We start from the raw sequence: 27,993 nt of genomic DNA, 5'->3' as shown, positions 1-27,993 counted from the left end.
TCCAGCACCACCAGCTCTGCTCACTCTCTCTTGATGGATGCTTCCTAACCCACTGCCAAAAACTGCACAGGAGAGCTTTTGAGAAAACACAAAATTTTGAGTAAGTCACGGGTTGCAAGAGAATAAAAACACAAAAAGGCCCAGGAAGCAGCATGGATGGCATATTTATTCAGAAATTATGAATTATGAGAAAATTAAAAAATAGGTAGACTGCTTTCCAGAGTAAAGTAACAATAGTGTAAAACATTTTGACAAGTTGATTTCCGGAGTTGGTTATCACCTAATTCCTTATAATTTAATGGCAAATCAAAGGCTCAGGCTCAGGTTGTGGCATCTTTATATAACTGGATTGCTCACTAAACAGGGCAGCTAATTTGAACATAATAGACTCAAGCGTCTCACTTTGTTTTCATTGTGAGATGCTCCTTTGTATTCAGGTGAGGCCTCAGCACAATAATGTAGCACTTTGGGATGAAGATGCAGCCCAGAAGCCCAGCACTGGAGGCCAAGATAGAGAAGATCTGCACAGCTACCATGTATTTCCCCTTGGTGCTCAGGTAGGTGGGCACAAAGGACACCCAAACACTGCAGAAGACCAGCATGCTGAAGGTGATCAGCTTAGCTTCATTGAAGGCCCCAGGCAGCTTTCTGGCTAGGAAAGCCACCGTGAAGCAGATGGCTGCCAGGAAGCCCATGTAGCCCAGGGCAATGTAAAACATGGCAACAGACCCTTCATTGCATTGCAGGATGATCTCTCCAGGCTGGGAGTGCATGTCGGAATCTGGAAACGGGGGAGAAATCCCTAGCCAGATGGTGCAGAGGAGAACCTGGACACTGGAACAGGAAATGATAATGGAGTTGGCCAGACTCTTCCCCAGCCATCTTCTCACTTTGTTCCCTGGCTTTGTAGCCAGGAAGGCCAGCACCACCGTGATGGTTTTGGCCAACACAGAAGAGACGGCAACTGAGAAGATGATGCTGAAGGCTGTTTGTCGGAGGAGGCAGGTTGCTTTCTTTGGCCGACCAATGAACAGAAAAGAGGACAAAAATGAAAGCAGGAGGGAGATGAGGAGGATGAAAGAGAGGTCCCGGTTGTTGGCTTTGACTATGGGAGTTTCCATATATTTTATGTAGACCCCCAAAATGAAGCACGTACTTGAGAATAAGAATAGGGCAAAGAAACCAAGCGTGATCCCCAAAGGTTCCTTATGAGCAAGGAAGGTGATAATCTTGGAGGTGCATTGATCTTGCTCCTTGTTTGGATGTTGATCTTCTGGACATTTGGTGCAGCAGTTTGCATCTGAAAGGAAGAAGGGAGGCTTCGGTAGTCTTAAGGGGAAACTTATAAACATACTATTACTTTTTCTATTGCATTTTATAGCATATCCATTTGAGAGAGAGAGTTTATATTCTAGAATCAGCTGAGCAAAAACAATCTTATATCTTTTGAGATCTTATATAAAAAGCAGCATGGAATTAAAGTCACAAAAAGGATGCACATGTTGTGGGCAGCATCCACCAAACCCTCTCTCTTTTTTCTCTCCTGTAGTTTTCCTTCCAACGTCAAATCTTTCATCTCATATTAACCTTTGTGACTGGGGTTCTCACCCTTTTTCTCCCAAGAGCCTGTTCGGAAGATCTGGAAATGACTGGGACACAAAGCACAAATTGCAGCATTCTTTCCATGGGGGAAGGAGTTCCACAGCTCACCTTTTCTCAAGCTGGGGATGAACACTGTCTTTCTAGACATTATGGCACATCCTTTCTTTTAAGGCAGAATATATTGACCAAAGGACTCTAAATGGAGAAAGGTCTTTATTTTCCTCCATCTTCCATGTGCCTCTCATTTTTTGCTTTAATCTCCAGTCACCTTCTTCTGTCCTTCGCCTTACATACTCACTTTGTACACCGCTAGCTCCCCTGTACTGCCTACATGTTCCAACTCTCCTCTGTGAGCTTCATATGTTCACTTTTTCTTTCTATAACAACTTTCCTTGCTAAAAATGTTTCCCTTAACTCCCTTGATATTCTTGGTGCGTTTCCCCCAATGTGAATATAATAATAGAAGAAGAAGAAGAAGAAGAAGAAGAAGAAGAAGAAGAAGAAGAAGAAGAAGAAGAAGAATTATTTATTATTTATACCCCGCCCATCTGGCTGCGTTTCCCCAGCCACTCTGGGTGGCTTCCAACAGAATATTAAAATACAATACAGTGGTGCCCCACAAGACGAATGCCTCGCAAGACGGAAAACCCGCTAGACGAAGAGACTCGTGGAACGGATTCTTTTCGTCTTGCGAGGCACCACTGTAGTCTATTAAACATTAAAAGCTTCCCTAAACAGGGCTGCCTTCACCACTACCGAGAAGGCCCTCTGCCTGGTTTCCTGTAGCTTGGCTTCTTGCAGCAAGGGAACCGCCAGAAGGCCCTCGGCGCTGGATCTCAGTGTCCAAGCAGAACGATGGGGATGGAGACACTCCTTCAGGTATACTGGACTGAGGCTGTTTAGGGCTTTAAAGGTCAGCACCTTTTTATCGGTGTCTGAATCTCTGCACTATTTATATTCTCCCAAGGGATGTTCTTTCCCACTGAATCACCCACCTTCCTGAGTGGAGATGGTCCCTTCTGCACAGAGAGCACAAGCATAGCAGCAAATGGGCTGCCCTTCTTGAACCACCTTGGCGTATCCAGGTTGACAGCTTTCGGTACACCTGGCATGAGGCATAGTCTAAACAAAGGTGAAGAGGCATCAAGAAGAAAGTGTTAGAGGTGTGGAAATGAATCATGGGGTTTGGAAGAGGTTTCCATAAACAGCCACTTTTAGAAGAAGAAGGGTTTGGATTTGATACCCCGCTTTATCACTACCCGAAGGAGTCTCAAAGCGGCTAACATTCTCCCTTCCCTTCCTCCCCTACAACAAACACTCTGTGAGGTGAGTGGGGCTGAGAGACTTCAGAGAAGTGTGACTGGCCCAAGGTCACCCAGCAGCTGCATGTGGAGGAGCGGAGACGCGAACCCGATTCACCAGATTACGAGTCCACCGCTCTTAACCACTACACCACACTGGCTGGCAAATACTCTTTGTACTTACAAACTATTCTGCTATATATAATTTTCCTGCTGTAATATTTTCAGAGCAGAGGGCCAAGGAAAGATCACAGGCCTCATGCTAAGCTGGAACAGGAAGTACTTGTTAACCAAATGGATTGTACTGTATGGACGGTGTCAGGGCTGCCTCAGGTCTCAGCTCACAAAACCCCTGACAGACGTTTTTTTTGGCACACCTGTTGCAGGTCATGAGCTAGAGTGTTTCTAGTGACTTTCTGAAGCTGAGTGTGGATGCTGCTCAGATTGCGTGAATTCTGCATTAAAGATGTGAAACAAGGGCTGTTGGATGAATGGAGCGACAAATGTTTCATGCTGTTATCACATGTTTGAACCTGGCATTGAAGCACAAAGTGGTGTGGTTGATTCACTCAAGAAAGGAGTGTTTGGGATAGGAATTGTGGGGATGGTTACAGATGAGCTCTAGATTGGGTTTACAGGAATTGGATAAGAATAATTTCCTGTTTCAGTATCCTGTAAACAGTATAAATGATTTCAGCTTCACAGATGAAAAGCAGGGAGGGAGGACACTTCATTCATCTCCCCTACCTGCTTAAACTGCCAGGGCCACACAATGGCTTCTGTGTTAATGGTGAGTTTTAGATCTGAAGATGCCTGTCTCTCTACACTCCCAACTTTCACTCTTCCACGAGACCTATTACGAAACAGCACCCAGTTCACAATATCATAATCTGCTGCCAGATCCCCATTCTCATCTGAATAGAGTCCGCCCCTGGAGGTGTTAAACAACTGGACGCTTCTTAAGAAAGGGTGAAGCTGGAATGGCAAGAAAAAAACAATGCAGTTAAGGTAACACAAGAGCCTTCTGAATTCCCAGTCATGAATCTCACATTTTGTTGTGGGCATCCGTCTGTCTTGAGAGACAATAGAGTGCACCTCCAGGGGTGAAGTGAAATGGCTGGAGAATCACAGCGCCTGCTGTGGCTGCAGAGACTGGTAACTGGTAACTGCTTTCTCCTGTCTTTTGTTGCATTAGCAGCACCAAAGCGACCTACTCTGGGGCGCAAGCTGGGGCAGTGTGACTGGAGGTCCTAGGCTGCCCAGATGGCAAGACCATTTCCGCCTCATTGATGTAGTCCAATGGAATGGAATGCAATACATTTGGCACCAGCTTGGCTGCAGAATTTGCTGGAAGCATGGAGCATACAGGATGCCATCAAACCAACTTAGGAATTCCACTCCAATTTGTTTGGGGTTTGATCCTTACCCTTTTCTTACCACCCAATGATGTCCCTCAAGACAGCGGATAATTTTACATATTCTTATCATAAATCAATAAAATAATCTGTATTAATCTTAGATGATGCCTAAGTGAAGGACATTGATTCCAGAGTTGGAGAGTGGATTACGCATTTGCAGTGATGGTGTAAAAGAGATAAGCGTACCTGCCAGGGCTGCAGTCTTCCATGTCCCCAACTGTCTCCTCTACCCATCATCAGCATCTGTTTGGATCTGGAAGAAGAGGCAGAATTTAGGGCAAGTGCCACAGCTTGGACGCTGTTGTAAGTAATATAGCTGTCTTGAGACAGGGCCCTTTCAATCTCCTCCTGGGGAAGAATCTCCAGTTTCTCTTTCTCTGTGCACCGTATCCATTGTTTCACGGGCAAGACATCCTTGGAACATAAACAGTGAAATGATTCATCCCAAAATTGTATTGTCCTTTCAGACCATGGCTCAAAGTAGTCATGTTTTGTCCATCTTCTGGTCTTCATTGTGAAGGACAAAGAACCATGGGTGTACATAAAGTGCTTAATATCGTAGTGCAAAAGCCTGTTGATGTCTTGAAAAGCTGTTGTAATCCAAACTTTTCCCCCAGTTTGTATCTTTTCAAGAATTTCTTGTATCACAAATAATGGAGTAAATTCATAGCGAGAGTCCCCGTAGAAGACAAATACATTGACTTTTCTCCACATGACAGGTGGCTTCCTCTCCATGAACTCTGCATATAGAGTCTCACGTTCCACTCTTTCTGAGAAGGCGACACAGATTCCTCTACCCATCATCAGAGGTCTCACAGCATTCAAAAACCTTTCTCCATTGTCATTGTCTGAAGCAAAGAGACCAATCCATGTCCATCCAAAATGCAGGAGCAACTTGACAATCCCCAGGTACTGGATTTCTTCCTTGGGGATCATCTCGTAGACAAAAGGGAACTGAGTTTTATCATTATGAGAAGAGCCATAGCTGACCTGGTGAGGAAGAGTAGAGGCTGATTTAGGTCCAGATATTCTCTTTCTTCAGAATATTAGGTTGTGGAGAAATATATAGCTATGTGACCAATGAGACGGAAACATGGAAGGTGCCTAAAGAAGCCAGGGTGGCTATCCAAAGAACTTTTAACCGAGTTAAGATTAAAAAAGGATGTGTACAAAAAATGGAAAAGGGGGGAAACCACCAAAGAGAAGAAGAGCTTGGATTTGATATCCCACCTTTCACTCCCCTTCAGGAGTCTCAAAGCGGCTAACAATCTCCTTTCCCTTCCTCCCCCACAACAAACACTCTGTGAGGTGAGTGGGGCTGAGAGACTTCAAAGAAGTGTGACTGGCCCAAGGTCACCCAGCAGCTGCATGTGGAGGAGCGGAGACGCGAACCCGGTTACCCAGATTACGTGACTACCGCTCTAAACCACTACACCACACTGGCTCTAGCCAGCACATGTAGACACAAAGTCAGAAAAGCTAAAGCACAGAATGAACTCAGGCTTGCTAGAGAGGTTAAAAGCAACAAAAAAGGCTTTTATGGGTATGTCCGTAGCAAAAGGAAGAACAAAGAAATAGTGGGGTCACTCAGAGGAGAAGATGGTGAAATGCAAACAGGGGACACAGAAAGGGCTGAACTCCTCAATGCCTTCTTTGCCTCAGTCTTCTCCGATAAAGAAAACAATGCCCAACCTGAAGAATTTGGAGCAAATGATTCAGCAAAGGAAACACAGCCCAGAATAACTAAGGAGATAGTACAAGAATACTTGGCTAGTTTAGATGTATTCAAGTCTCCAGGGCCAGATGAACTGCATCCAAGAGTATTAAAAGAATGTTGTCCCTATTTTCAAAAAGGGGAAAAGAGAGGACCCAAATAATTACCGCCCAGTCAGTCTGACATCAATACCAGGGAAGATTCTGGAGCAGATCATTAAGCAAACAGTCTGTGAGCACCTAGAAAGGAATGCTGTGATCACCAATAGTCAGCATGGATTTCTGAAAAATAAGTCATGTCAGACTAACCTGATCTCGTTTTTTGACTGAATTACAAGCCTGGTAGATGAAGGGAATGCAGTGGATGTAGCCTACCTTGATTTCAGCAAGGCATTTGACAAGGTGCCCCATGATATTCTTGTAAAGAAGCTGGTAAAATGCGGTCTTGACTATACTACCACTCAGTGGATTTGTAACTGGCTGACTGACCGAACCCAAAGGGTGCTCATCAATGGTTCCTCTTCATCCTGGAGAAGAGTGACTAGTGGGGTGCCGCAGGGTTCTGTCTTGGGCCCGGTCTTATTCAACATCTTTATCAACGACTTGGATGATGGACTCAAGGTCATCCTGATCAAATTTGCAGATGACACCAAACTGGGAGGGGTGGCTAACACCCCAGAAGACAGGATCACACTTCAAAACGACCTTGACAGATTAGAGAACTGGGCCAAAACAAACAAGATGAATTTTAACAGGAAGAAATGTAAAGTATTGCACTTGGGCAAAAAAAATGAGAGGCACAAATACAAGATGGGGGACACCTGGCTTGAGGGCAGTACATGTGAAAAGGATCTAGGAGTCTTGGTTGACCACAAACTTGACATGAGCCAACAGTGTGACGCGGCAGCTAAAAAAGCCAATGCAATTCTGGGCTGCATCAATAGGAGTATAGCATCTAGATCAAGGGAAGTAATAGTGCCACTGTATTCTGCTCTGGTCAGACCACACCTGGAGTACTGTGTCCAGTTCTGGGCACCACAGTTCAAGAAGGACACTGACAAACTGGAACGTGTCCAGAGAAGGGCAACCAAAATGGTCAAAGGCCTGGAAACGATGCCTTATGAGGAACGGCTAAGGGAGCTGGGCATGTTTAGCCTGGAGAAGAGGAGGTTAAGGGGTGATATGATAGCCATGTTCAAATATATAACAGGATGTCACATAGAGGAGGGAGAAAGGTTGTTTTCTGCTGCTCCAGAGAAGCGGACACGGAGCAATGGATCCAAACTACAAGAAAGAAGATTCCACCTAAACATTAGGAAGAACTTCCTGACAGTAAGAGCTGTTCGACAGTGGAATTTGCTGCCAAGGAGTGTGGTGGAGTCTCCTCTTTTGGAGGTCTTTAAGCAGAGGCTTGACAACCATATGCCAGGAGTGCTCTGATGGTGTTTCCTGCTTGGCAGGGGGTTGGACTCGATGGCCCTTGTGGTCTCTTCCAACTCTATGATTCTATGATTCTATGACAAAATATGTATATATTGTAAAAATACTAGGCTGTGGGGTGTGTATACACACACACATACACATGCAGGCAGGCAGACAGACAGACAGACACACACACACACACACACACACATCTAGTGATATATAAAGATGTGTTTTGGATGCTTAGGAGAAACCTCAGTTTTTGAGATTGTCTTGGACCTAATTATAAAAACACATGATAAACTAGCATAGTGAATGGATGGTGAAATTGTGTCAGTAATTAGATGTATAAATATGCTGCATTGGGGGTGCAAAAATGTCCATTAATACATTTTTAAAAGATAGATCTTTCATTATAAACTGGAAAAGTCATTAATGGCTATTATAACCACCATATATAACAAATAGTAACCATTGTAATGTCATGCAAATTGTACCATGTTACTATAAACTAGATTGAAGCTTTCTTGACATTTTCTTTGTGGCCCCCACAAACTGTAGTGATTTTCACCAACTCTGATGGTTTTCAAAAAGGATAAGATAAATTCAGGCAGGATAAGGCATTCTTTTCTACCCACAACAACCACATTTTCCCTCCACTTTCAGAGGCAGGAAGCCTCTGAATGCCAGCTGCAGGGAAGCAAAATTGTGAAGAGCGTCCTGGTTGCAGGCTTTCCAGAAGAGGCATCAGGTGAGCTCATCCGAAAACAAGATGCTGGGCTAACTGGTCCTTTGATGTGATCAAGCCCCTCTGTGCTTCTGATGTTTCTGGGGAATCTCAGGCTAGATTCACCTTATTGTAGGTCTTTTTAGGACCACCCTTTCCTAAAAGGTGAATGGCAGAGTTGGGAGAGAGCTACGTGGTCGTGTAGTCTAATCCCCTGCACATACTGGCAATCCACCACTGTAGTATATTTGACAGGGAGGCATTCCAGTCCCTACCTCCCCGACCTGGCCACAGTGATCTGTGCGACGGTCACCTCCAGGCTTGACTACTGTAATTCGCTCTACGCGGGGCTGCCCTTGAAGCTGTCCCAGAAACTCCAGCGGGTGCAGAATGCTGCAGCGAGGCTCCTCACGGGGTCTCTGCCATGGGAGCATATTCACCCAGTGCTTTTCAAGCTGCACTGGCTCCTGGTGGAATACAGGGTCATATTTAAGGTGCTGCTTTTGACCTTTAAAGCCCTTCACGGCCTAGGACCCTCGTACCTACGGGACCGCCTCTCCCGGTATGCCCCACGGAGAGCCTCAAGGTCCATAAATAACACCACCCTAGTGGTCCCAGGCCCTAAGGAAGTTAGATTAGCTTCAACCAGAGCCAGGGCCTTTTCAACACTGGCTCTGGCCTGGTGGAACGCTCTGCCTCATGAGACCAGGGCCCTGCAGGATCTGATTTCTTTCCGTCTGGCCTTTGGCTTGGAGCCAATTTGATTCCCTCCCTCTCTTTCTTTTTCTTTTCCTCCCTCCTCCTGCGATGAGGCTACATTTTAATATTTTTAATGTTTCATTATTTAATGTTGTATTTTATTTTATTTTTTAAGTTGTAATCATTCAACTTGTTTTTATTATTGCTTGTAAGCCGCCCTGAGCCCGGCCTTGGCTGGGGAGGGGGGTATAAATAAATATTATTATTATTATTATTATTATTATTATTATTATTATTATTATTATTACCTGTGGGATTTTGTACATGCCCAACATGCTTGAAATCTGGATGGAGTTGTCAGGTTCAGCCCTTTCGAAAACAGCCAAGAGGTTCTTCCGCCGTCCGCAGTTATAGTTTGGAAGATGGCTTTCCCCACCAGAATGCACATCTAGCATTGCATTGGAAACCAGTCTGCCATTAAAATAGGTTTCAAAGAGGCTGTAGCCTAGGGTGATGTTGGGTAGGGTCCTGAGATCCTGATTCATCTCCTGAACAGCAAACAAGAAGGACAAAATGTGCCAATACATCGTTGGAGCCAAACTGCAAACCAGCAAACATAATAGTTATGACCAGTTACAGATAGGTAGCCGTGTTGGTCTGCCATAGTCAAAATAAGAAAATTCCTTCCAGTAGCACCTTAAAGACCAACTAAGTTAGTTCTTGGTATGAGCTTTCGTGTGCATGCACACTTCTCAAGAAGTATCTGAAGAAGTGTGCATGCACACGAAAGCTCATACCAAGAACTAACTTAGTTATGACCAGGACGCCATTCTCCATTCAATGAAAAGAGAATGCCAAATTCTATATTTTTATTAATCAAAGGACTTTTCTGGCCAACATCAGTCTCAATTTTTTGTATCTCCTCCCCCCACCCAAAAAAATGTTTTGTAATGTTTTTACTGAAGGTGGGAGACCTCCCCTTGTTGCAAAGCAGATATTAACTCACCAATTCAGAGAAAAATTGGAAGGTTATTTTTCATGATGAAAAGTCCACAGTCTTCAAATAACAAAATCAACTGCATTTTCAAGTTTTGTGAAAGGCTTGAAAGCTGCTGAAAGGATGCTCTGATTTTGCAGCAGAAAATACTTTTAGCTAACCCCCTGAAAGTTACAATAAGTACTGAGAGAAACTCTGTTGTGGACTGTCACTATATGGCTGGAGGGATTTGAGAACTTCGGGTTTGTGCAATTGAAATGGATTAAAGGACCCTGTTGCCCTGCCACAACAAATCCACATTCTTAAAAAGAAATGGACTTTTTGCATTCTGGAAGGTGACAGCAGAAGGCATTGGAACACATTGAATGAACAAAGGACCAATGTGAAGGTCTCTATATACCCCACTTTAATGGAGATGAATGCAGAAGCAACACTTAGGGAAGTAATAGTGCCACTGTATTCTGCTCTGGTCAGACCTCACCTGGAGTACTGTGTCCAGTTCTGGGCACCACAGTTCAAGAAGGACACTGACAAACTGGAACGTGTCCAGAGGAGGGCAACCAAAATGGTCAAAGGCCTGGAAACGATGCCTTATGAGGAACGGCTAAGGGAGCTGGGCATGTTTAGCCTGGAGAAGAGGAGGTTAAGGGGTGATATGATAGCCATATTCAAATAGCTAAAAGGGTGTCATATAGAGGAGGGAGAAAGGTTGTTTTCTGCTGCTCCAGAGAAGCGGACACGGAGCAATGGATCCAAACTACAAGAAAGAAGATTCCACCTAAACATTAGGAAGAACTTCCTGACAGTAAGAGCTGTTCGACAGTGGAATTTGCTGCCAAGGAGTGTGGTAGAGTCTCCTTCTTTGGAGGTCTTTAAGCAGAGGCTTGACAACCATATGTCAGGAGTGCTCTGATGGTGTTTCCTGCTTGGCAGGGGGTTGGACTCGATGATTCTATGATTCTATGACTTATTGTCACATGACTGTTTCATTAATAAATCAGAAATACAGTGGTACCTTGGGTTAAGAACTGAATTCATTCTGGAGGTCCGTTCTTAACCTGAAACTGTTCTTAACCTGAGGTACAACTTTAGCTAATGGGCCACGCCACCACCGAGTGATTTCTGTTCTCATCCTGAAGCAAAGTTCTTAACCCGAGGTACTATTTCTGAGTTAGCGGAGTCTGTAACCTGAAGCATCTGTAACCTGAGGTGTCTGTAACCCGAGGTACCACTGTAATCTTCAATAAAGACTTGATCTAATTTCAGCATTGCCTAAACTTTGTATATCTGGGAGCATCCAGAGTGCCAATAGGGCAACATTAGATCCATCTGAAGCACACATGTACTTACTCAAGAAGCTTTGTTGATGGGGGCTTAGAAAAGTTATATGGTTCAAAGAAAGCAGGTTTGGGTGAGATGATTCCGCCAATGACATGGTCCCCTGCCCTGTAATAATTCAGTGGTTTGTTTCGATGCCTGAAGGGACTTGAGGGACAGTTCCCACAGACTGCCTGGGGCATTAACAACAGCAGTAGCAGCAGCAGCAGTGATATCATCCTAGCGACGCCAGTGACAATGTCCTTCCTTGTGACATCAGTAACTGCAACAGAACAACAGGGGTCCAGCCTCTCAGGGTAGTGAGAGGAAACTGCCCACCTGCACAGCCCCTTCCTATCCTCAATCGTAGACCAGGTTTTCCATGGACCATGACTTGTTGTTTTGAGAAGTATAGGAGAGGAGGTATTTACGGCCCAGCTGTTCCTTCAAGCTGGTTACACGAGGCTGCCTCATTTTCTTCCTTTTCAATTATTTGCCTCTGGGGAAATCCCTGGCACTTTTGTGCGAGGGGAGGAATATATCACTATGATTTTGATAATTATAAAGGGGAAGAAAGCTCCTCTCTGAAACCTCCTGGACTATGTGTGGCTCACTGAGCAGGTGCAGAACTGGAGGAAAAACAAGTCTGTGAGAAATGAGCAACATAGCTTCATAGTCTGGATTAAGTCATTGAGGATTCTGGTGAACTTTGCAAACTTTCTAATGATGAAATAGTTTCATAATAGGTAGAATCAAAATGCTCTTTCTTTTAGGCTCTATTTGAACTATCACACATATGCATACATATGCATATGGGGACATGGGTGGCACTGTGGGTTAAACCACAGAGCGTAGGGCTTGCCAATCAGAAGGCTGGCAGTTCGAATCCATGCAACAGGGTGAGCTCTCGTTGCTCGGTCCCTGCTCCTGCCAACCTAGCAGTTCGAAAGCACGTCAAAGTGCAAGTAGATAAATAGGTACCGCTCCGGCGGGAAGGTAAACAGCGATTCTGTGCACTGCTCTGGTTCGCCTGAAGTGGCTTAGCCATGCTGGCCACATGACCCGGAAGCTGTACGCCAGCTCCCTCGGCCAGTAAAGCGAGATGAGCGCCGCAACCCCAGAGTTGGCCACGACTGGACCTAACAATCAGGAGTCCCTTTACCAATCCCAGTTTACAGTGGTGCCTCGCAAGATGAAAAGAATCCGTTCTGTGATTCTCTTCGTCTAGTGGTTTTTTCGTCTTGCGAAGCAAGCCCATTGACGGATTAGCGGATTAGCGCTATGAGCGCTATTAGCGGCTTTTAGTGGCTTTTAGTGGCTTTTAGTGGCTTATCGGCTTATCAGATCAGCTGATAAGCGGCTTAGCAGCTTAGAAAAGGGGGGGGAGGAAAAAACCCCGCAGGAACTCGCAAGACATTCTCGTCTTGCGAAGCAAGCCCATAGGAGATTCGTTTTGCGAAGCACCTCCAAAACAGAAAACTCTTTCGTCTAGCGAGTTTTCCGTCTTGCGAGGCATTCGTCTTGCGGGGCACCACTGTATAAAACAGTGATTGAATTCCCGCAAACCTCAGGCCTTTATATACATTATTTACACGATGAGTCCCATCTGATTGGCTGATTCTGCTTCCCTCCTGGAGCCTGATTGGTCTTCTCCTGCAGGCCAATCAGTTGTTGCATTTTAGAATCCTACCTGCCTATTGTTCTAGGATCCAAGCTTAGTACATAAGTGGAAATCACGAAGCGGTTGGGGGGGCAGTTTGCAGCTAGATTGTATGTATCACTCCCCGCCACAAACTCCTGTGGCTCTCGCATAGCTTACAAGAAAACCTTCCCACCTTTTGGACTTTCTGTCCCCTCCAAGCATCAGATCCCACTCCCACCACCCCATTTAGCTAAGGACTCATTTCCATTTAATTTAGCAGTTGGAGCACTGAAGGGCAGAAGAAGGAAAGTCGCCCCCACTCCCTTCCCTGCAAAGTTTCCTTAATTAAGCTGTCATCATTTGCACCTCTGAAACTGCAGCGGCGCTTCATGTTCCATTTCAAACTGTGGCTGCTTGCAAGGGAACTGGGGACAGGGCACCGTAGAGCTACAGAAACAGTAGCGCAATTCCTCCCCCTGGGTCCCACTGTTGTACAAATGGGAACCTGACATAGGAGTCAGTGCCTAGGGGCTGAGGTCCCTTCAGGGCCCCAATAAAATATTTGAGGCTGCCCCTCCAAAATTGATGGGCGTTGCCATTCAAATGGTGTGTGCACACTGCATCTTGTGATCAATTATGTAAGGCAGGGCTTACCTAACACCCCAATACAGTCAGTGGTACCTCGGGTTAAGTACTTAATTCGTTCGGAGGTCTGTTCTTAACCTGAAACTGTTCTTAACCTGAAGCACCACTTTAGCTAATGGGGCCTCCCGCTGCTGCCGCGCCGCCACCGCACAATTTCTGTTCTCATCCTGAAGCAAAGTTCTTAACCCGAGGTACTATTTCTGGGTTAGCGGAGTCTGTAACCTGAAGCGTATGTGACCTGAAGTGTATGTAACCTGAAGCGTATGTAACCCGAGGTACCACTGTATTTTATTCAAGTCGGCATCGCTTGAACCAAGAATGAAGTACTTTCCTATATCTTTTTTTTTTTTAAGAATAATACTTTATTTAGAATTCAACAATAACAAAGGGAGAAAACCACAGTAGTTGCTACATCAATTCATTACAATTAACCAATTTTAACAATCGATAAATAGTAATAGAAAAATTACACAACATCACTTTCAACTTACTGAAGTTTTCATATTACACTTTTACCTCTTTATCACTTTCTTAACATATCAAAAAGAGAAAAAACAAGAAAGGAGGCACAAAAAAGAAAAGAGAAGAGGAAGAAGAAGGGGGGCGGAAGGAGGGGAAGGGAAAAAAGAAAAAAGAAAAAAGAAAACAAAACAAACACATTTGGCTTCTGATTAGACTCATTGTATTATTATCTCTACAATTTTTTCACACACAGTTCCAAGTTATTGTATTTCTTTGTTTTCGTCAGATATCAAAAAACATTATATTTGTTGTTTTACAAGGATCGTTCTATTTCTGCAAGGAGATATTTGTTATTGTAGTTTCCTATATCTGTATTCCTATATCTGTATTAAAGTAACCAAAGTTGGTTACTAAGAGTATGCCCCTGATCGCCAAAGTAAGCTTTCGAAAGTGTTTCCTTCATTGCAAAGTTTGCCAGGTCCACTGGCCCATCTCGACCATGAAACCTTGTTGGTGATTTCTCAAAAACATGTTTTCTCTCCAGCTCTGCACCTGCCCAGTGAGCCAAGCAGAGAGTCCACGAGGTTGCAGACAGGAAACTTCTTCCCCTGTATAATTATCAAAATCATAGTGATGTATTCCTCTACTCGCACCAAATCTTGTAGGATTTCCCCTGAGACCAATAACCTAAACTTCAGAATCAAGGAGAAAATGAGTCCACATCTTGTAAGAAGCTTGAAGGAAGATTGATGCCATAAATGCTTCTCAAAATGTTAAGCATCACCAAGAGCCTGGTCTGAGGTTCAGGGCAGGCAGGGACTGTGAAGGTGGGAAGCTTTTTATTGCTAGCTTTAGCTCTGAATCCATGGCTAGAGCCCAGGTGTGCCACTGAAGTCACTGCCTATCATGGTCACTGCTAGGATGATATCACTGCTGCTGCTGCTTATGCCTGAGGCTGTCTGTGGGACTCAGGCAGGGAAATGCTCTGTGAATCTGATGCGGCTTCAAAATGAGCCAGTGAATTATTACAGGGCAGGGGACCATCTCATTTGTGGGATCATCTCACCAAAAACTGCTTTATTTAAACCATACAACTTCTCTCGGCCCCCATTAACCGTGATTACCGAGTAAGTAACTCTAAGCCACTTGATTGCTGAAAAGAAACATCAACTACTGTAATTCGCTCTATGCGAGGCTGCCCTTGAAACTGTCCCAGAAACACCAGTGGGTGCAGAATGCTGCAGCGAGGCTCCTCACAGGGTCCCTGCCATGGCAGCATATTCACCCAGTGCTTTACCAGTTGCACTGGATCCCGGTGAAGTATTGAGTCAGGTTTAAGGTGCTGGTTTTGACCTTTAAAGCCCTTTGTGGCTTAGGGCCCTCGTATTTATGGGACCGCCTCTCCTGGTATGTCCCGCAGAGGACCTTAAGATCCATGAATAATCATAGTTTAGAGGTCCCGGGCCCTAAGGAAGTCAGATTATCTTCCACCAGGGCCAGGGCCTTTTCAGTGATGGCTCCGACCTGGTGGAGACCAGGGCCCTGCAGGATTTAGCTTCCTTCCACAGGGCCTGTAAGACACAGCTATTCCGCATGGCTTTCAATCTGAACTTAGCCTGATCTTTTATTCCCCTTCCTTTTCTTCTCTCCCCCTCACCTTTTTATAAAGATTACCCGCTCTGGGATCCCACAGCTAATTCTCCCCTGGTCTCCTCACTGGCCCAAATAGGACTAATTTAGCCAGCTAGCCCTGGTGATCATCTCATGTTTATTGGATGGATTTCCCCCTAAATTGATTTTTGAATTCTGAATTTATTGTTATTCACGTTTTATACTGTATTTTATGCTATTTTTGTTGTTGTATCAATTAAGTGTTTTAAATTTGTTGTTAGCTGCCCTGAGCCCAGTTTTCTGAACCGAGAAGTTGGGGTATAAATAAATAAATAATAATAATAATAATAATAATAATAATTATATCAGTTAGCTGTTGATAACTTTCATGAGTTAGTCTCCCAGATGTGGCTCAGCTTGTGTATTGAGAGTGAGGAGACAGTGGTTCTCTCAAAGAGATTTTTTTTATAATGATATATGCAACCTTGATCCTAGCAATCTATACTCTGCTAAGGCAAAGGCAGTGCAGACTGAAGATTTCTTCTTTGGTTGCCAAACATAAACCCACCACATCCTTAAGGCATCCCCCTCAGTGCTGTGGCTGTCAGCGAATTTCACTGCCAGAAGGGACATGCAGAGAAATGGCTCAAGAAGTCTTTAAGGCCTTCTGGTGGTCTGTTTCCATGGCGGTCTCAACCTGTGGGTCCCCAGATGTTGTTGGACTACAACTCCCATCATCCCTGAGCTCTGACCTTGCTAGCTAGGGGTGATGGGAGTTGTAGTTCAACAACATCTGGGGACCCACAGGTTGAGAAAGGCTGAGCTAAGGACTCCATTGCCCATAACTAAGGGTGAAAGTTACATTACTCTGTGGTCAGCCACTTAGAAGTAAGTCCCAATAAGCAAAATGGAGACCACTCCCAGTTAAGTGGAACCCGGCAAATCCATAACATCCTTTGATCAGCTTCCAAGCATATCACAAACTTCTGAAATATATTTGGTTGTGTTCTTTGAAGGCTGCGGACCTTCTATCCCAAACTATAAACTCTACAATGTTTTAAGGAAGTGGCAAAATAATATCCAACTTGCAACCAGGGTCTGTATCTGTCCCCCAATAAAAACATAGGAATAATTATTTGAGGATGCACTGTTTCGAAGTGTATGGTGCCTGGAAAGGCTTCCGATTTTTAAAAAGAAAGAATTTGGCATTCCTCCCATCCCCCACCACAATGACTGGAAAACAGCAGCCTGTCACAACTGCTGTATTTAATGTTTTGCAGTATCTCAGAACAGAAGTACTGGCACATCCTGTCTTTCTTGCTTGCTGTTCAGGAGTTTAATCTGGATCCTTCACTTTTACCCAACACCACTTTGGGCTACAACCTCTTTGAAACCTATTTCGATGGCAGAGTGGTTTCGAATGCAATGCTGGATGGGCATTCTGGTGGGGAAAGCAATATTCCAAACTACAACTGTGGAAGACGCAAGAACCTCTTGGCTGTTATTGAAGGGGCTGAATCGGACATTTCTACCCATGTTTCTTGCATGTCGGGCATCTTCAAAATCCCACAGGTAGGGATTGGGATGGTCACCAGTCAGGGAAGCTACAGTGGTGGATTTCCTGCATTATAGGGACCTCTGAGCTCCGCTTCGACTCTGTTGTTGTTGTTTGGTTGTTTAGTCGTGTCTGACTCTTCGTGATCCCATGGACCAAAGCATGCCAGGCACTTCTGTCTTCCACTGCCTCCCGCAGTTTAGTCAAACTCATGCTGGTAGCTTCGAGAACACTATCCAACCATTTCATCCTCTGTCATCCCCTTCTCCTTGTGCCCTCCATCTTTCCCAACATCAGGGTCTTTTCCAGGGAGACTTCTCTTCTCATGAGGTGGCCAACGTATTGGAGGATCTGTCCTTCCAGTGAGCTTCAGGATCTGTCCTTCCAGTGAGCCCTCAGCGCTTATTTCCTTAAGAATGGATAGTACTCTCCATTTTTTGAAGGAATCTCTTAAAATGATTTATAATAGCCTGAGGTGTCCCAAGAACATGAGAAACACCCTGAAGTTGGTTCAGCCTATGTCAGTCTAGTCTAGCTTCCCATTTTCAGCCAAACAGAAACCACTTCTAGGAAGTCTCCAAGTGCGGTCAGAGTGAAAAGCCACTCTTCCAACTTTAGATTCCCAACAACTGGCTTTCAAGACCAGGGTGCCTTCAACAGTGGAGGAAGAACTTGGTCCTTGCGGCTAGTAATCATTAATAGCCTTCTCCTCCTTGTCTAGTCAGTCCCTTTCTTGCTTGTTATTAACATATATCTGATATTCTTCCTTTCCTCACTAGGTCAGTTATGGTTTTGCTCTTACTGATAAAACTCAGTTCCCTTTTGCCTACCAAATGGTTCCCAAAGAAGAAATCCAGTACCGGGGGATTGTCAAGTTGCTCCTGCATTTCGGATGGACATGGATTGGTCTCTTTGCTCCAGACAATGACAGCGGAGAAAGGTTCTTAAGTTCCTTAACACCTATGATGATCAGCAGTGGAATCTGTGTTGCCTTCTCAGAAAAAATAGAACAAAGGACTCTGTACCAGATTTTAATATTGAGGGAGCCACCTGTTATGTGGAGAAAAGTCAATGTCTCTGTCTACTATGGGGACGCTTCCAATCGATTTGACCCAATCATCATGGTACAAAGGATACTTAAAAGGGTACAAATTTGGGGGGAAGTCTGGATCACAACAGCTTTTCAGGACATCAACATGAACTTATCTTATGATATTAATACCTTCAAGTATATCCATGGTTCTTTGTCTTTCATAATGAAGACCAGAAAATGGACAAAATATGAATACTATAAGCCATGGTTGGGCACAACACTACGATTTTGGGGTGAATCATTTCATTGTTTATGTTCGGAGGCTGTATTGCCCATGAAAGGTTGGATAAGATGCACAGAGAAAGTGAAACTGGAGGTTCTTCCCCAAGAGGAGGTTGAAAGGGCCCTGTCACAAGACAGCTACATTACATACAGCAGTGTCCAAGCCGTGGCACTTGCCTTAAATTCTGCCTATTCTTCCAGATTCAAGCAGGTGTTGATGATGAGTAGAAGAGAAAGTTGGGGACATGGAAGACTGCAGCCATGGCAGGTATTCCCTTTTCTTAATTGCAACCTACTGTCTAATTCTGGGATCATTGTAGAGGGGACAGGTTGAGACTTGAACGACTGCAGCCATGGCAGGTACCACTTTGAATCCTTGTCCTGCACCCAGAATCCAATCCAATTGCCTCACCCGTGATAGCATATCCAAGGCATATCTAAAGTGTGATTCTCCAATGCTATTTGGCTTGCTTTGGTGGCATCAGAAGACATTCCATGGTCCAGTCATCATTCTCTAGTGATAATTTAAGAATGCAACTCAGCTTTCCCCCAATTTCCCCCCTCCCCCTCTGACTTCCCTCAACTTCCTCTTCTGGTTTTTTTTGGGGGGGGTGTATCTTGTTGATTTTAATAATAATAATAATATTTTATTTATATCCCGCCCTCCCCAGCCGAAGCCGGGCTCAGAGCGGCTAACAACAATAAAATAATACACATTCTAAAATCATTTCATTATAAAATTAATTCAAATCAGATTAATGGCAACCAATTAGGCTAGAGTTCTGTGAGAATTGCCAAAGGAGGGAGTCAGGCTGTGCCCTGGACGAAGTCCTGGTGGAACAGCTCTGTCTTGCAGGTCCTGCGGAAAGATGTCAAGTCCCGCAGGGCCCTAGTCTCTTGTGGCAGAGCGTTCCACCAGATCAGAGCCACAGCCGAAAAAGCCCTGGCTCTGGTTGAGGCCAGCCTAACCTCTCTGTGGCCTGGGACCTTCAAGATGTTTTTGTTTGAAGACTGTAAGTTCCTCTGAACTTTGATGATCTGATATGTTGTAATATGATAAAAATGTAAAATCCAATAAAACTATATATAATGCATATATATATATATATATATATATATATATATATATATATATATTGCATATATATAATGCATATATATATATATATATATATATATATATATATATATATATAATGCAACTCAGCTGTGAAACGCCAACAACATTATTCGCATGAGTCCAGAAGTGTGCTAGTCCTAATTTGGAGGAGACTAGAGTGAAAAGTGAAAAGAGATCAATAGACTTCCATGTTTTCTCAGTTCTGTTTTTCTCCTGTCAGTCCAGCTCCACCCTTTCTTAAGAAACGTCCAGTTGTTTAACACCTCCAGGGGCGGATTGTATTCGGATGAGAATGGAGACCTGGCAGCGGACTATGATATTGTGAACTGGGTGCTGTTTCCCAATGGGTCTCGTGGCAGTGTGAAAGTTGGGAGTGTAGAGAGACAGGCAGCCTCACATTTAAAGCTCACCATTAACCCAGAAACCATTGTGTGGCCCTTGCAGTATCAAGAGGTAAAGGAATTTTTTATGTGCTTCTTTCCCTCTGAGATTTATTAAACCCAAATTATTTACAGGGTTTATCTATATGATCCTGGAAATTATTTAATTTAATTCATATGCGGACTATGATCTAGGCCTCACCTGCCACACCCAAATTCGCACCATAAACTCTTTTGGAGAAATTGATTTGAATTGGAAAATTTGGTGATTTCCCGCCACGTTGGAGCTCAACCTGGATGCTGAGGTGGGGTTGGGTCCCATACACTGTCCCCAACTTAGTTTCCCCATGAGTCACTTTTTAAAAATAAAGCCCTTTTTAAAAGCTTTTTAAATACGTGAAAATAAACTAGGGCAAATAGTGTTTTTGTGTGTGAGTGAGCAGTATAATTCTGTATGATATAAATCTGCAAAATCCCAGTGGCATCCTGATTTGATTGGTGGTGAAAAATGCTGCAACAATAACTAATAACATGCATCCCTGACCATCCTTGATTAACATTTTTAATGAAAAGTTTCCATGATCCGACATCCAGACATTTGTCTGCATAAAGTCATCAATCACCCTCTGGCTCTGTGCCCTAGACCCAGTGCCAATAAAAACTGCACAGATTCCATTTTCTTAACACCTGTTCCTGTCCTAGTTTATCATCAGGCTTGTGATATTTCCTCTGCTCTGCCATTGCTGGGACAGCAAAAGTTGTTTCTAAACTAGATACTTATGCATCAGCAGTAAGGTAAAGGTAAAGGTACCCCTGCCCGTACGGGCCAGTCTTGCCAGACTCTAGGGTTGTGCGCTCATCTCACTCTATAGGCTGGGAGCCAGTGCTGTCCGCAGACACTTCCGGGTCACGTGGCCAGCGTGACAAGCTGCATCTGGCGAGCCAGCGCAGCACACGGAACACCGTTTACCTTCCCGCTAGTAAGCGGTCCCTATTTATCTACTTGCACCCGGGGGTGCTTTCGAACTGCTAGGTTGGCAGGTGCTGGGACCGAGCGACGGGAGCGCACCACGCCGTGGGGATTCGAACCGCCGACCTTTCGATCGGCAAGTCCTAGGTGCTGAGGCTTTAACCCACAGCGCCACCCGCGTCCCATGCATCAGCAGTATTTACCTATAAAGGGGAGGCAGGGTTAGGGTCCTTCCACACCTCCTGACTCAATTCCACATCTCTAACCATTTCCCCTTGATGCTCCTTCACTCTATTGTCAGATTGTGCCTTGCGCCAGGTGTACTGAAATCTGTCGCCCTGGATACGCCAAGGTAGTTCAAGAAGGACAACCGGTTTGCTGCTATGCTTGTGCTTTGTGTGCTGAAGGGACAATCTCCACTCAGGAAGGTGCGTGACTCAAGGGGAGAAGGCATTCCGTGGGGAATCAAAGATAGGCCAAAGATTCGCTCAGCAGAGATTATCTGTGAAGATCCTAAATACGTCTTTGGAACGTGAAACCATTCTTGGCTACTGTGATGTTAAGTTCCAAAAAGCAGGATTTCTCAAACTGCAGGCCTGGAGGTGGCACCAGTGGGTGATGTAGAGGCATTTCTTGGAAGAATTTGAATAGAGATTTACTCAGAAATATAAGAGGCCAGCATGTTAAAACCATCAGAAAATACAGGGAATAAAGAGAAGGGTGGTTAGAGAGGGAATGTGTTATACGGTGGTACCTCGGGCTAAGAACTTAATTTGTTCTGGAGGTCCGTTCTTAACCTGAAACCGTTCTTAACCTGAGGAACCCCTTTAGCTAATGGGGCCTCCCGCCGCCACCGCACGATTTCTGTTCTCATCCTGAAGCAAAGTTCTTAACACGAGGTACTATTTCTGGGTTAGCAGAGTCTGTAACCTGAAACATCTGTAACCCGAGGTACCACTGTATAAACAAAATGTAAATGTAAAAAGGCACAAGGAGAATCATAGAATCAGGGTTAGAAGGGACGCCAAGTCCAACCGCCTGCAAATAAAGGAATCTCAACTAAAGCATCCATGACAGATGGGATTCAAACCTCTGCTTGAAAGCTTCCAAAAAAGGGGAGTTCGTTCCACAGTTGAACTGCACTTTCAAGCGTAGATGTTTTGGAATGTAGCAGAACACATTGTTGTTGTTGTTTAGTCGTTTGGTCGTGTCTGACTCTTCGTGACCCCATGGACCAGAGCACGCCAGGCACTCCTGTCTTCCACTTCCTCCCGCAGTTTGGTCAAACTCATGTTTGTAGCTTCAAGAACACTGTCCAACCATCTCGTCCTCTGTCGCCCCTTCTCCTTGTGCCCTCCATCTTTCCCAGCATCAGGGTCTTTTCAGGAAGTCTTCTCTTCTCATGAGGTGGCCAAAGTATTGGAGCCTCAGCTTCAAGATCTGTCCTTCCAGTGAGCACTCAGGGCTGATTTCCTTAAGAATGGATAGAATGGCAGAACACATTAGGACCACTGAATTCTCTTATCTTCCTTTCAGATGCAGACTATTGCAATGCATGTGCAGAAGATCAGCACCCAAACAAGCACCGAAATCAATGTGTCCCCAAGGTTATGACCTTTCTTGCCTATGAAGACTCTTTGGGGATCACATTGGCGTCCTTTGCCCTATTCCTCTCCTTAACCACAGGTTTTGTTTTTGCCATCTTTATTAAATACATGGAAACTCCCATAGTCAAAGCCAATAACCGAGACCTCTCCTACATACTTCTTGTATCTCTCTTGCTTTCCTTTTTGTCCTCCTTCCTTTTCATCGGCCGCCCAAGGAAAGTGACCTGCCTTCTCCGACAAACAGCCTTCAGCGTCATCTTCTCAGCTGCTGTTTCTTCTGTGTTGGCAAAAACCATCACGGTGGTGCTGGCCTTCCTGGCTACAAAGCCAGGGAACAAGGTGAGAAGATGGCTGGGGAAGAGTCTGGCCAACTCCATTATCATTTCCTGTTCCAGTGTCCAAGTTGTCATCTGCACCATCTGGCTGGGTACCTCTCCCCCATTCCCAGAGTCTGACATGCACTCCCAGCCTGGAGAGATCATCCTGCAATGCAATGAAGGGTCTGTTCCCATGTTTTATGGTTCCCTCAACTACATGGGCTTCCTGGCTGCCATCTGCTTCACGGTGGCTTTCCTAGCCAGAAAGCTTCCAGGATCCTTCAATGAGGCCAAGCTGATCACCTTCAGCATGCTGGTCTTCTGCAGCGTTTGGGTGTCCTTTGTGCCCACCTACCTGAGCACCAAGGGGAAATACATGGTAGCCGTGCAGGTCTTCTCTATGTTGGCCTCCAGTGCTGGGCTTCTGGGCTGCATCTTCATTCCCAAGTGCTACATTATTGTGCTGAGAGCTGATCTGAATACAAAGGAGCATCTCGCAATGAAATTGAAGTGAGACATCTTATTCTTTGATGTTCATGTTAGCAGCCATTTTTAGTAAGCAGTTCTGTTAAGCTGAGAAGCCACAAACTGGACCCAAGCCCTTTATTCACCATTAAATTATGATGTTAACTAAATGAAGCCTCTTATTCTCAAAACTTTCAGTTCTGTGAATAGATTTGACTTTAAAATATTTCTTTCTTAAACCCTGTTCAATTGATGGGCTGTTGATGAAATGTGTGGGGTCAGGCCACTGTCCAATTTACTCGATGCAAGCATGTCAGAAGATAGATGTGTTACGATAATGAAGCAATGCAGCTGCAAAGTCCTAGCCTGTAGTGTAAACATGATGGGAATGTTGGGACTGCTGTGGGAACAGAGGGGCAGTCATTTCACAGTGCGCAGCATCGGAATTACCTCAGAGTGTAATATGAGCTGTACAGGAAGTACAGGAGGAGTTTGTGAGTCGACAGCTGGATTTTGAAGAGTGCAGTCATGTTTTCTGTAACGCTGCAAAGACAGAAATAAAAGCATGTAAATACGTTTCTGTCTATCTCTTTCCCCTGCCTGGGGAGGCAGGAAAGAGGGGTGTGTTCTTCTCACGTTTGAGAAGAATCGCCGATCGAGACCTTGCCTGCGTCTGCTGGGGAATGCAGCCAGGAAGGTCAACAGGGAACTCAAGCCAGGTGCCTGGGACTGCTGCCAGCTTCTCATAAGAAGGGCTTGATTCCCGACAAGATGCTCCTGTTTGTATGTGATGCCAATAAAAGGTTTGATGATGATGATGATAGATGCTCCTTTTTCCCTGGCAGAGGAGGGAGAAACTGGAGAAAAGTAGCTCGGCAGGGGATTTGAAAAGGAATCCCTTAATCAGAGGAGGAGAGGAAAGATGAGGACTTACAGCATTAAGTGATGATACTGAGCATTAAAAGGCTCAGGATCACAATACTTCATGGACCATCTCTCATCATCTGAAGCCCTTCTTCATGTGGCTCCTCCAGGAGAGGTCCAGATGGTGGCAACAAGAGAACGGGCCTTTTCTGTGATGGCTCCTCATTTGAGGAATACCCTCCCCAGGGAGGTTCGCCTTGTGCCTTCATTATTTATAATTTAGGTGCTAGGCAAAAACATTCCTCTTCAACCAGGCCTAGGGCTGATTGAAGGCCCATGCCCTTTTGAATGTGTTGTGGGAGGGGGGATTATTGGTTTTCGTTCCTATTTCTATTATGTATTTTGTGTTTTTTATATTGTAATTTTATGTTGTGAACTGTCCTAAGATCTACGGATGGACGTTATACTAATAAAAATAAAAAATATAGAAATTGCATCCAGTTTTCATAGTCATACTGAGCATGCCCTGCTCCTTAACACGTAATAATACTTCTTCACGAGATACATTTTGTTATTATCAGCATGCCCTTCTTTGTGTGCCTCCTCCATGAGATGTCTGAAGGATGGCAGCACAGTAACAGGTGTGTGATTGACACCAGAATGATTATTAAGGTGGTCTGGTAGGTAAAGGACCCCTGGACGTTTGTCTGCAGACCACTTTCCAGGCCATGTGGCCAGCATGCCTAAATTGCTTGCAGCGCATGGAACACTGTGACAGAAGCCAAAGCACTAGAAACACTAGGAAATGGCTGGGGAAGAGTCTGGCCAACTCCATTTAATCCTGATATGTAATGAAGGAACTGTTGCCACGTTTTACAGTGCCCTCGGCTACATGGGCTTCCTGGTTGCCATCTGCTTCAGAATGGCTTTCCTGGCCAGGAAGCTGCCTTCAATGAAGCCAAGATGATCACTTTCAGCATGCTGGTTTTGTGCAATGTTAGTACATGGTAGCCGTGCAGGTCTTCTCCATTTTGGCCTCCAGTGCTGGGCTTCTGGGCTGCATCTTCATTCCCAAATGCTACATTATGTTGCTGAGGCCTGATCTGAATACGAAGGAGAATCTCATGATGAAAATGAAGTGAAGCATCTGATTCCTAACATACTCAGTTCTGCAAACTTATGTATATTTAGGTAATTTCATTAAAAAAAAACCTGATCATTGATGAAAGCAGGGCAGGTAAGACTCTGTCAGAAGAGTTAGCATCTGGATAGAAGTAGCTGAAGAGGTAGGTTATTTTCAGGGGTGCCATAATGGAATCACTGGACCCTTTTAACTCTACAGTTCTAATATTCTAAGAACTATCTCCCAATACCTCCATAAAGTTTCACCTGATATTGCCTCCTTCTTTACCAGGACACTGCCGTGTCTTCATAACCTTAGAGCTTGATGGCTGTAATGGCTTTTGTATAGGAATGAATGTCCTTGAAAAGTGTTCAGAAGTTTTCCAGAACATGTAGAGGTGCATCTGCTGGCAGTTTTGTGTCCTCTGGAGCAAATGGCCCCAAAATGTTCTACCGTGTCCATTGTTTGCCCATAGCTACATTTTCCCATTGAAGTTCTGATCTTAACAAGCAGAGCCCTAAACGACTTGGACCCTACAGAACATCATGATGACTTCCTAGCTTTGTCATGTTGATAATTTTCCATGAGTCTACTTGCACTGGATACAACCCATTATATGTGAAGGGTACGCAAATGTATAAACAGCTGCAGTGTCCTTGACAAGATGTACCGATAAGGAGCCTGTGAGCATTAGGGCTGGTTGATATCTGGTTTTCAACATCGCAATATATCACCAGCTAAACATTGTGATATATCACGATGGCTGAAATAAGGATGGAGCTATACAGAGGCATTGGTTGGCTTCATGGTTTTTTCCGCATCATGATTTTTGCCGGTGCCTGCTCTTGTAAATTTCTGCCCACTTCAGAAGGGAAGGGCAAAATGAGAGATGAGCCAGCAGACTTAACAGGGGATGCAGAACTCAAGAGAAGCATTTGCCAGCTTCACGGTTTCTCCTACATTGTGATTTTTGCATCACACACACACACCCCATGATTTGAGATATATTGCCAGGTCCAAAATTATGAAACTGATATCATGACATGGACTTCAAACCAGGATTGGATGATCTATCGGCCAGCCCCAGTGATCATTCTCTGCAAATTTCTTCAGAATTTGTTTCCTACTAGAAAACAGCATGGTTAAGCAGAAGGCAACTGCAGATGTGCAGATTATTGAGGAGCAGCTAACTAATTCACAATATGTGCTTTGCAAGAGAAGGATTATTAACAAACTTGGTGTCTTATAATGACTGGTAGGAAATGGGGCTATCAGCAGACAACAAAAGAGTTTCTGCATGGTGGGGAGGGACTACTGCCCCCCAGGTAAGCATATGGGTGATGGTTCACATAGACTCTAAAACTGTGATTCCTAATGTGGGGCACACGCCCCACAGGGGGGCTATTTGATTTTTAAGGGGGGCAATTCGAGAATAAGTTACACCAAGTTAATGGCCTTTTAGGCTTCCTCTACGTGAATAGGAGTTCACATTTGAATACAGTGGTACCTCGGGTTACATACGCTTCAGGTTACAGATGCTTCAGGTTACAGACTCCGCTAACCCAGAAATAGTACCTTGGGTTAAGAACTTTGCTTCAGGATGAGAACAGAAATCATGCGGCGGTGGCGCGGCAGCATCGGGAGACCCCATTATCTAAAGTTGTACCTCAGGTTAAGAACAGTTTCAGGTTAAGAACGGACCTCCAGAATGAATTAAGTACTTAACCCAAGGTACCACTGTAATAAGAAATACATGTCGGTTGGGAATCAGGATTTTAGAGGTGCTCAGGTGGGGAATCAGGATTTTAGAGGTGCTTAGGTGGGGACGCAGGTGGCGCTGTGGGTTAAACGACAGAGCCTAGGACTTGCCGATCATAAGGTCGGCGGTTCGAATCCCTGCGACGGGGTGAGCTCCCGTTGCTCGGTCCCTGCTCCTGCCAACCTAGCAGTTCAAAAGCATGTCAAAGTGCAAGTAGATAAATAGGTACTGCTCCAGCGGGAAGGTAAACGGTGTTTCTGTGCACTGCTCTGGTTCGTCAGAAGCGGCTTAGTCATGCTGGCCACATGACCCAGAAGCTGTACGCTGGCTCCCTCGGCCAATAAAGCGAGATGAGTGTCGCAACCCCAGAGTTGGCCACGACTGGACCTAATGGTCAGGGGTCCTTTTACCTTTAGGTGGGGCATGGCCAAAAAAAGGTTGGGAACCACTAGTCTAAAACAAATAACATTTTCATCCTGCCTAATGTGAAAGTGTTTCATTGCCACAACGTTTTCCAAGTTCACCTGCTCCCTCACTGGTCCATGGCAGACAATGGAGCCCTATTGGTGATTTCTCAGAAACACGTTTTCTCTCTAGCTCTCCACCTGCTCATTGCACCATGCAGAGAGCCCAAGAGGTAGCAAATAGGAAACTTATTCCCCTTTATAATTATCACAATCATAATGATTAATTCCTCTCTTCACACCAAAGCTCTAGGAATTTCCCCTGAGACCTATATTCTAAGCATCACAATCATGGACAATGTGATGTAACTTCTTGCAACGAGCTTGTGAGAATAACTGTGACATAAATACCTCCTGTCCTACCCTTCTCAAGATAATAAGTATATCTCGTGCCACTGAGAGCCTGGGATGGAGGGCAGACAGAGACTGTGCACATGGGAAATTTCCTCTCCCTACCTTTAGGTCTGAATCCATGAATTGAGTCCAGTTGTGTCACTG

General features: G+C 44.7%; 4 protein-coding genes across 5 annotated transcripts in view; 3 read left to right on the top strand and 1 right to left on the bottom strand.

Moving 5' to 3' along the window:
• The window catches only part of LOC310701103 (vomeronasal type-2 receptor 26-like), a 255,322-nt gene that overhangs the window by 188,274 nt on the left and 39,055 nt on the right, over nucleotides 1–27,993 (top strand). The window lies entirely within an intron of this gene.
• LOC310701278 (vomeronasal type-2 receptor 26-like) lies at nucleotides 257–11,385 on the bottom strand. Of its 2 annotated transcripts, none has more exons than XM_083491936.1 (5): nucleotides 11,230–11,385; nucleotides 4,508–5,311; nucleotides 3,651–3,878; nucleotides 2,598–2,724; nucleotides 257–1,300 (listed from the first exon to the last, which is right to left on the bottom strand). In XM_083491936.1, exons 2-5 carry the CDS (start codon nucleotides 5,255–5,257, stop codon nucleotides 399–401), a joined length of 2,007 nt encoding a protein of 668 aa, XP_083348062.1. In that variant the 5' UTR covers nucleotides 5,258–5,311; nucleotides 11,230–11,385; the 3' UTR covers nucleotides 257–398. The 2 variants fall into 2 exon arrangements, with proteins under 2 accessions (XP_083348062.1, XP_083348061.1); XM_083491935.1 differs by lacking the exon at nucleotides 11,230–11,385 and adding an exon at nucleotides 9,191–9,281.
• Nucleotides 14,374–18,760, top strand: LOC310700967 (vomeronasal type-2 receptor 26-like; the record flags this gene model as incomplete). The annotated part of the gene is made up of 3 exons (XM_083490924.1): nucleotides 14,374–15,072; nucleotides 16,837–17,128; nucleotides 17,891–18,760. Exons 1-3 carry the CDS (start codon nucleotides 14,852–14,854, stop codon nucleotides 18,758–18,760), a joined length of 1,383 nt encoding a protein of 460 aa, XP_083347050.1. The 5' UTR covers nucleotides 14,374–14,851.
• LOC310701699 (vomeronasal type-2 receptor 26-like) lies at nucleotides 18,743–23,606 on the top strand. The gene is made up of 4 exons (XM_083492980.1): nucleotides 18,743–18,786; nucleotides 19,767–19,999; nucleotides 21,198–21,324; nucleotides 22,433–23,606. The coding sequence occupies exons 1-4, from the start codon at nucleotides 18,780–18,782 to the stop codon at nucleotides 23,332–23,334; spliced, it is 1,269 nt and encodes a 422-aa protein (XP_083349106.1). The 5' UTR covers nucleotides 18,743–18,779; the 3' UTR covers nucleotides 23,335–23,606.

Source organism: Podarcis liolepis (genome assembly GCF_965112155.1).
Source record: "Podarcis liolepis genome assembly, chromosome: 2".
In the NCBI taxonomy this organism is placed as follows: domain Eukaryota; kingdom Metazoa; phylum Chordata; class Lepidosauria; order Squamata; family Lacertidae; genus Podarcis; species Podarcis liolepis.
Note: the sequence above shows the minus strand (reverse complement) of the source record. Positions and strands in the feature narration are given on the sequence as shown.